The sequence below is a fragment of the Diplotaxodon limnothrissa genome, linkage group LG3, assembly GCF_057381915.1.
Source record: "Diplotaxodon limnothrissa isolate DT_005_m linkage group LG3, D_limnothrissa_male_GT1.1, whole genome shotgun sequence".
NCBI classification, from domain to species: Eukaryota; Metazoa; Chordata; class Actinopteri; order Cichliformes; family Cichlidae; genus Diplotaxodon; species Diplotaxodon limnothrissa.
Window position 1 is genome coordinate 44,108,571 of NC_140598.1, and position 8,929 is coordinate 44,117,499.

The 8,929-nt window shown below is 45.5% G+C and overlaps 1 protein-coding gene across 2 annotated transcripts in view; it reads left to right on the forward strand.

Moving 5' to 3' along the window:
- Positions 1 to 7,987, forward strand: part of htr2cl1 (5-hydroxytryptamine (serotonin) receptor 2C, G protein-coupled-like 1) — a 40,900-nt gene extending 32,913 nt beyond the window's left edge. The window contains exons 3-7 of one of the 2 annotated variants that reach the window (XM_085349418.1): positions 1,468 to 1,631; positions 1,735 to 1,888; positions 3,732 to 3,734; positions 5,965 to 6,197; positions 7,409 to 7,987. In XM_085349418.1, coding sequence (XP_085205544.1) covers positions 1,468 to 1,631; positions 1,735 to 1,888; positions 3,732 to 3,734; positions 5,965 to 6,197; positions 7,409 to 7,987 — 1,133 coding nt within the window. The remainder of the gene's footprint in view (positions 1 to 1,467; positions 1,632 to 1,734; positions 1,889 to 3,731; positions 3,735 to 5,964; positions 6,198 to 7,408) is intronic. The other variant, XM_085349419.1, reaches the window with a different exon arrangement.
- The last annotated feature ends 942 nt before the right edge of the window (positions 7,988 to 8,929 follow it).

Sequence of the window (8,929 nt, forward strand, 5' to 3'; positions counted from 1 at the left end):
GTGTTTTCAGAGATAATGTTGCATTTTCTAGCCATGATTTATGATTATTACTCTGAAAATGACCCTCTGTGTTTCCAGGTAATGACTCCGGCTCTGAGCATTTAAAGTAACCTAACGCTAAAACTGAGTGGAAAGTGGTGTTGTTTCAGGTGTAATTAATCATTACCTTAAAAACTGCAATGGGAATTTGCAATAGGAATCATTAGATACAGCTTTAGTTACTCGATGCATGGAGTGAAAAATGGTGTATACAGAACCAGAACATTAATACAACCTGCATGAGATTCCAATCAGTACATTCAGCTTTGTGCCTCCAAATGTCTCTGACACCTGCTGGGGTGTGGATGTGGGACCTCTGGGGATTTTCTGTGGTGTCTGGCATCATGGGGTTTGCAGTGAATACTCTGGGTTTTGTTGCAGGGCGGAGCTTCTGCTAACCAGGCTCATTTCATTGCATTCCAAGTATGTTTGGTCAGATTGGCATCTGGGGAGTTTGGAGTGAAAAAATGTGGCTCTTTGTTGTCTTGCTTGAGCTCTTCCTCTGCAGTTTTTTCCAACGTCACACTGTATATTATCCTGCTGGGCGATGCCATTCCTGCCTGGTGCTTTTGGAGTGTATATTAGGTTCATGTCAAACTAACATTTGCTTGAATGTCAGGTCCAGCAGTTCCCCAGCATACCACTGTTTCAATTTACATTCTAACTCATTGGTATTCATCTTTTGCTTGTGCTATGCCTGTGTAATATAACAACACTACAAAGACAAATCCTAAAAATTGCCCTTATTGTTCATATTTTGTTCCCATTCACTCTTCTAACACTCTTAAAAACATTTTAATGGTCATCCAGCTCCACATTTATATTACTGGACTGCAGCACAGTAGCTTGTTTTGGACATCCTCTGTCCAAAACAAGTTGTTTTAGCTCCTCTTCCTTCAAGCCGTCTTTGTTCTGATGGGCAGTGCCTCACAGTCAAAATATTTGGCGAAATAGGTGGTGCTTCTGTGCTCAAAGAAGACCTGAGAAGACCACACAGAACCTAGAGTAGAGAAGGAAAACTATCTGAACCCAAGGCAGAACCACAATCATCTTTAGGGTTTGTGGAGAAAACATCCAATCAGCAGCAGGAGTGAAGATGCATTGTTGATGCCAAAGGAGAATGGCAAGACTGGCAAGAAAGGCAACTGCAAGTTTAATAACAATTTGTCACAACCAAGGTCTGCAGAAGAGCGTCTTGAGCTTTGAAGCAGATGAGCTACAGCTACAGAAGACCACACAGGATGCCACTTCTGTCAGCTAAGAACAGAGGCTACAGTTCACATGGAAAAAAAATATATGCCATGCAGCCTTTCCTTTTAATAACCTAGGAAATGAGGGAGGGGCATGCACCAAAATGTTCCCACAAAATATTACAAATGAAAGATGTTCAGACTTTTCTCCTGCTACCCTCGTTCTTTCTTTCTGTAGGCGTGTCAATGCCCATTCCAGTGATTGGCCTGCACAACAAGGACAAGGTCTTCGTCAACGGCAGCTGTGTCCTCAACGAGGAGCGCTTCGTGCTGATTGGCTCCTTTGTGGCCTTTTTCATCCCGCTCGTAATCATGGTGGTGACATACTGCCTCACCATACAGGTAGGGCTTTTTTTTCGTGTTTGTGCGATTGCTCTTCTTTGCAACATGCATCTGTTGTAATGTCTTTACTTTACTGCCTTCATCTATGTCCCCTCCCCTTCAGGTGCTTCAGAGGCAGGCCACAGTCTTCCTGTATGAGGCAAAGACTTCTTCCCAGCAGCCTTTGCACACACCAGCAATGGGAAATACATTGCAGCCTCCACCCAGCACCTTCCACCTTCCTCAGATCAATACACTTGCTCCTCCAGACTCACAAGGTAAACACCTACCAGGACTTTACTGCACCTGTATGTCAGCAGGAAAATCTCCCACTAACTTAACCAATGAATTTATGGTAAATACATGAATTTATTCTTGAAAGTATTAGCAAATAACACACAACCACAGACACATAATTATTGTTAGTGATTTTGTTTTCATGTATTTTATGCTGGTATCCCAGCATGTTTTACTTTCTGAAGGATTTGAATCACTCTAAGTATTAAACCCTCCAGCAATTAAACCAAGAAGAAGCACAAAACAAATTGATGGATTTTTATTTTGCCACTCTTGAGATGTTTGAGTCATACCGCCTAAGCATGGCATATTTCAATTTGTGTTTTAATAATGAAGAAGGCCTCCACAGCAGCTCAGCACCAACAGCATGCTTCATTGCACACACACCCTAGGTTTCTTATTCGACTTGGTCTTTAGCTTCAGGGCCTTCAACACTTTCATTATTGGTATGACAAGACTGTACAAATGCAGATAATCAATTTCTAATTAGCATAAGGTAAAATTATGATACTGGAGGCTCCTCTGTAAGTGATGTGTGTCTGTGCTCTTTCAACATATCCCTGTGTTAAGACACATAAGAAAGCTCTTCACTTTGAGTAGCTCCATTTTTGATATGGGAAAGTTTGAAACCCAGCCTCTGAGACTCAAGCATGTGGATCCATCACAAGTAAAGCAGCAGCTAAAAGAATCAACTCTTCTGACTGTACAACAAGTTCTTACCCTGTTTGTCAAATCATGGCCTAGAAACTAGAATCGTGTTTGGGATATTTTTATTTTTTCAAAATTAGGTTGGCCATTGTTTCCCTATTTTGTGGTACTCTGTCCTGGACGTCGCTCTATCAGAGAGTTGTCAGGACATTTTCTGGCTCAGGTGGGTGAGCATGACTCATCGGTGTACAGTAAAGGCAATGGGTCTATCACCCTACTTCACAAAAATCTATAGATCTGCCTGTTACTTCTGATTGTATTGATTGATCCCCTAATTGAGTCTGTTTACATTTATTATGAACAGAAGTAGCAGAAGGGTCCCACTTCAGTGACCTCAGGATCTCGTCTCTGCTTTTTGTGGATGATGTGGTTCTGTTGGCTTCGTCGGGCGATGGCCTCCAGGTCACGCTGGAGCGTTTTTTAGCCGAGTGTGAAGCGGCAGGAATGAGAATAGTGAGGAGGGTACACTCTGGGTCAGGGATGAGTTGCTGCTGACGCGTTTTTTTTTTTTTTGTTTTTTTTTTTTTGTTTTTTTTCTAAATGACATCAGAAACAGCAGTATGCGACATTACGTGATGGCAGAGCTTCAGTTCATCCTTTGTCTTTTTTTTTTTTTTTTTTTTTTTTTTTTTTTTTTTTTTTTAATAAATAGGACAGGGGGAATGAATGAGAGAGAGAGGGGGAGAGAAAGAAAGAAAACCAAAGGGGAGAAGAGACGGTGAGAAGGGGGGGGAAGAGAGACAAAAAAAAAAAAAACTCCTGGGTCACCTGTATGGAGAAAAAAACAAACAAACAAACAAACAAACAAACAAACAGAGGAGACAGCAAACAACAAAGAGCAACATAATAATAGAGAAAACAAAGCACCATCACAATAAACTAGCTAGTCATAGATATCAGTATTTACTAAGTAATAAACAATATTGTGCAGCACGCAAGATAGACAGCGCACAGTGTGCTTTGAGGCAGCAGCCAAGAAAGCTTTAGTCCGCGTCTGTGAATACCCATGTGTGCATACCTGTGTGGATCAGCATGCTTGCATTCCAAAGGTTTCTCCATGTAATGATCTGCTAGGGAGTGTGGGGGGGCCTCAGCCCCGTCCTCCAGGGTGTGAAGCGGGTATGGAGGAGATCAAAACTCCAGACATCCAGAGGCCCCCAGAACACAAAAGACCATGGAAGACCAACAGAGGGGCAGCCGCGCCACTGTTCCAGTAAGAGCTGAGGAGAGTCCCAGATGAGGGCTCACCCAGCAGCCGCGGAGCAGAAGCCAGGGGGGGTTGCAGTGACGCGCCCGTGAGCTCCGCCGGCCCCCAGCTGCGCCTGAGTGACCGAGCCCTAGGCCGAGAGGCCGGGGGCACCCCACCTCCAAAGGGGGCCCGAGCGGGCCCCAGGCCCCAGGCCCCGACAAGCGGCCGCCAGGGAGTGAGCCGGTGTGTACCCGGACGCCCACCCCCAGACACAAAGAACCACCAACACACCGACACCTGAGGGAGTCCGCCACCGGCAGGGGAAGTGGTGGTGGGTGGAGATAGGCCTCCAAACCTTGGAGGGCCTGAGGTGTCCCCAGAGAGGTGGCGTCTGATACCCAACCTGACATATAGACACAGACATACAGGCACACACAGACACAAACATCCATTCCCACCCTCATGCTCTCATGACAGGACATTTTCTGGCTCAGGTGGGTGAGCATGACTCATCGGTGTACAGTAAAGGCAATGGGTCTATCACCCTACTTCACAAAAATCTATAGATCTGCCTGTTACTTCTGATTGTATTGATTGATCCCCTAATTGAGTCTGTTTACATTTATTATGAACAGAAGTAGCAGAAGGGTCCCACTTCAGTGACCTCAGGATCTCGTCTCTGCTTTTTGTGGATGATGTGGTTCTGTTGGCTTCGTCGGGCGATGGCCTCCAGGTCACGCTGGAGCGTTTTTTAGCCGAGTGTGAAGCGGCAGGAATGAGAATAGTGAGGAGGGTACACTCTGGGTCAGGGATGAGTTGCTGCTGACGCGTTTTGCCGTGGGCTTGTTCACGAGTGACGGGGAGCGGGAGATGGACAGACGTAGTGTGGCGGCATCAGCTGACTCCACTCTGGATGCCTCACATTGCACAGTGTAGGGAACGGCAATGATTTGCCCATGAATGTTTAGGGAGTTTTGCTTTCAATTTGCTTTCGGTTTTAAGCAATTTCATTGTTGCTCATTTAATTATGGAAAGTCCAAAACATGATTGATATTCAGTTAACTGTGCAGCTGTATCCTTGTTTATCAGTTATGTGAACGTCGGCTGTTTTCACACAAATATGTGAGCTAAGCACTCAAACAGGTTGAACGACTTTGGTCTGGTCACAAGAGTGGATACAAAGAGCCCCTTCTCTCTTATGTGATGAAGCAGCTCTTGGAAATAGCTTTAGATCACAATTCTGGCATCTTCAATCCATTTCACGTCTCTAGAAGCCTGCAGGCCATCCAGGCTGAAGGCAAAAGATCAACCTATCCCGAAGGAAGGGTAGACCTAAACCTACAGGGTGTACCTGATGTAACAAGTCTGCTTATCTTTCAACATTTGATATCAGGTATTCCCTCATTAAATGCATCTGCTCTCTAAGTTTAGTTATGCATGAGAAAACCCATAACAGATGTTTTTCAGGTTTATGATACTAGAAATAATGAGCTTGGTCTACACCTCTCTACAAGGCAAGTGCTTCTATAATTACTGTATGTTCTTGAAGTGCATAATTACAGGATTCCCAGAGGGATTTCTCGATACCTAAGAGTTTGTATTGTCATCGTAAATCACGTGTAGGCCACGTTGCTCAGCGGGAATAACAGAAGGACAAAGCTTTGCAAAAAAGTTTCTCCAGCTCCGAGCACTTACAGTGGGTAAGGCAAAACAGAAAGCACACTTCGTCAGCTGTTTCCTGAGATGTTGTTGTGCTGCTGCGAAAACAGCATCTATCTGATCTGATCAGTTTGGGCGCCACTCGGACGTTTCCCATTCCAGGCCAAGCTTCTTGGCTTCTCCAGTTCAGATAAAATTGCATGATACTGCAGTCTCTGCCCATTTTCCATCTTATCCTCTCTCCAATCCCAGACACAGAAAATTGAAAATGAAACATTCAGCTCGTGCCTTAACTTTTCATCTCGCCTCTACCCTACAAAATATCAGCTACAGTGTTAATAGAAAACTTGACATTCTTTCATTGGCTGGCTGTACAGGCAGCAGTTTTCTGGTTGACACATAATGATAACATGTGCAAGTCCAGCCATTCAGCTTTCCACTAAAACATTTTAAAGGCAAAAGTTTGAAATTTAAATGGTTGTTTTTTTGCCCCTTGCTCAGAGTTGAAGGTCCCGCCTCCTCAAAGCAGACGAAACACCTTGAGCTGCCTGAAGGGCACAGAGCCCAGCATTCTGCTCAGCGCCTCCACCTCAGATAGCATTAGCATCATTCCCAGCTCTGAGGTGGCGTCCCAGCTCAGCTCGCCGGCAGCTGGACCGGGCCGGAGTGATGCGTCAAGTCACGGTCGCCGGGGGATGATGCAGGCCATAAAAAATGAGAGACGGGCCTCGAAGGTGAGAATAAAAAGGAGTAATCAGGGGGTAAATGATAAATGTGCAATAAGTACACCCTCTTAAAGTTTTAATGGTTTACAAATCAGGACATTAAAAAGTATATATTTGGTCTTAAACACAACCTGAGATGAACAACAACTGAAGTCTGCGAGTCTGAGATCAACCTCTACAAAAGCAGATGTTTTGTGTCATGCAACAGGACAATGACCCCAAGAATAGCAAAATCCACACCCCAACAATTTCAATTTCGGAATGCTTTGGTGGAAAAACCTCTAAAGCTTTCAAACAAAAGGCTTTTTAACTTGGTCTTACTTTGGTTGTGCTGTGTTAAAATAAAATAAACTTACCATTAAGTTAAAAAGGTGATTCCTAAGTAATAATCCTCAGGCATACACCATCAGCGGTGTAGTCAAAAACGTTCAAATAGTGCTCAGTACTACTTAGACTAGAAGTAAATACTTAAAAGTGCGCCACTGTTTGACCACTAGGGGTCAGTGTACACAGCAAATTGTATGTGTTTGCCAAAAGGTTGCCTTATACAGTTGTTATAGCATACTGTAGCCTTTTCTGAATAATAATAATAATAATGGATTGGGTTTATATAGCGCTTTTCAAGGCACCCAAAGCGCTTTACAATGCCACTATTCATTCACTCTCACATTCACACACTGGTGGAGGCAGCTACGGTTGTAGCCACAGCTGCCCTGGGGCAGACTGACAGAAGCCAGGCTGCCATATCGCGCCATCGGCCCCTCTGGCCAACACCAGTAGGCGGTAGGGTAAAGTGTCTTGCCCAAGGACACAACGACCAGGACAGAGAGCCCGGGGATCGAACCGGCGACCTTCCGGTTACAAGGTTACAAAGTCTGAAAACTATTTAATGTCTCGTTTAATGCATCATCATCACTTCTCTTCTGAATGGCGTGTTTCTGTGCCAGACACTTTGAGTAAAAAGACTTGGAGTCGCTGAATGTGTGACTCGGGCTTGGCATTGTCCTCTGAAAATTCAGGTTAACTCTGGATGAAAACCAAAGCCCTCTTATATCTGTAAAATAAGTTTAAATCCTACTAGAAGTGGTGCAATCGCTGGGATATTGAAAGAAAAAGAACGTTTCGGTTGGAAGGTATTCAAACTGGCAAACTTTCTATTCACTATCTTCTTCTTATTCTTTCTTTCCTCCTCTTCCTTTTCCCCCTCTCTCTTCTTCTAGGTTCTAGGAATCGTCTTTTTCCTCTTCCTCATCATGTGGTGTCCCTTCTTTATCACCAACGTCACCTTCGTCTTGTGCAGCAACTCCTGCAACGAGTCACTGCTCCACGACCTCCTCAACGTCTTCGTCTGGGTGGGTTACATCTCCTCTGGAGTCAACCCTCTGGTCTACACCCTCTTCAATAAGACCTACAGGAGAGCGTTCTCCAGCTACATCAGGTGCCAGTACAAAGTCGGGGCCAACGCAGCCAGCCAGGGTTGCAAAACCCTCCTCGTCCCGCCGCCATGCCCTTCACACGCCGTGACTCCTCTTCTTATGGGCGATCACGGGAAGGCAGGTGTGGACCGCAACAGTAACTGTCGCAATGGCGGTAGGGGGGATAACGGGAGGCTCGCAGTGGACCCGGAGGACATGACGGACGATGGGACGCAATTCGGAATAACCTCGCAGAGCATTTCGGAGTGCCAGAACATTTGCATGCTTTCAGAAACAGAGCCGGAAACGGAGCTGGAGCCGGAGCCGGAGCTGTCACTCATCAGCTACAGCCCTGCCCCGAGAGAACACACAAGCAGCGTGTGACTGTGTGCATCCGGTCAGTTTTAGTCTTCTGCAACCTGCAGATGCTGTTCCAAGCAGGGCTGGTGCTTGGACACGACAGCTTTTCTACTGGTTTCAACTGTAGTGAGGACTCTTACTGGGAAAAGGACTAGTCTCTGCTGACAAGCCTTTTTCTCCGTACTATGTTCATCAATGTGGAAAGAAACTGGAAGAGTTAATATTTCGGGTTGGAAAGGTAGAATGAAAACCAATATTTCCAGTGTGCTCGTTTTGTAAATGTTGGCTTTCATAACATTAATAGAAAACAAAGGCATCCACCAGGCCTTTACCTATACATCTAAGCACTCATCAGTGGCAAGATGTGGGGGCTCCTCATGGCATTGACAATACCAGCTGAGATCCACTGAAAGGGATGAAGTGAAGAGGTCGGTGGAGAACCAGCTCTCGTCAACCTAGCATTAAGTCAAGTGGCCCTTCACGGAGTCCCACAGACGCAGGTTACAGAGTCAAGCACCAACCGGGAGGCCACTGGGGTCAAACTACGCCTTCAAGCCTTCACACAGAGTCAAAATGCAGTCCGAGCTCGGGTCCACGTGGATTCCCTCCACACCAAGCAAACTAAACCAAATATATTTTTGTGCCGGTCGAGCTTGACAACAACAGCAGTCCTGAGAGCCATCTGAATGAACCTCTCCAGCATGTTTAATGAAACTATTCAGCCGACAGGAGGGGGATGTTTCTCTGAAGGAAACTGCAGTTGAAGCGTGTCTGAGGGGACCAACATAAAGGAATGTACTACCGCTGGTCTCTGGTGGACTCACAGTGCCATCTAGTGGTCACATGACTCAGAGAGGTCGCCTCTTACCCTCCCCCTTTCTCCTTTATTGGACTGAACAAGGGGGATACAAGAGCTAAGAAACAAGGTGCAGGCCTTTGGCTTAACACAGCTGACAGGCTCTGGCT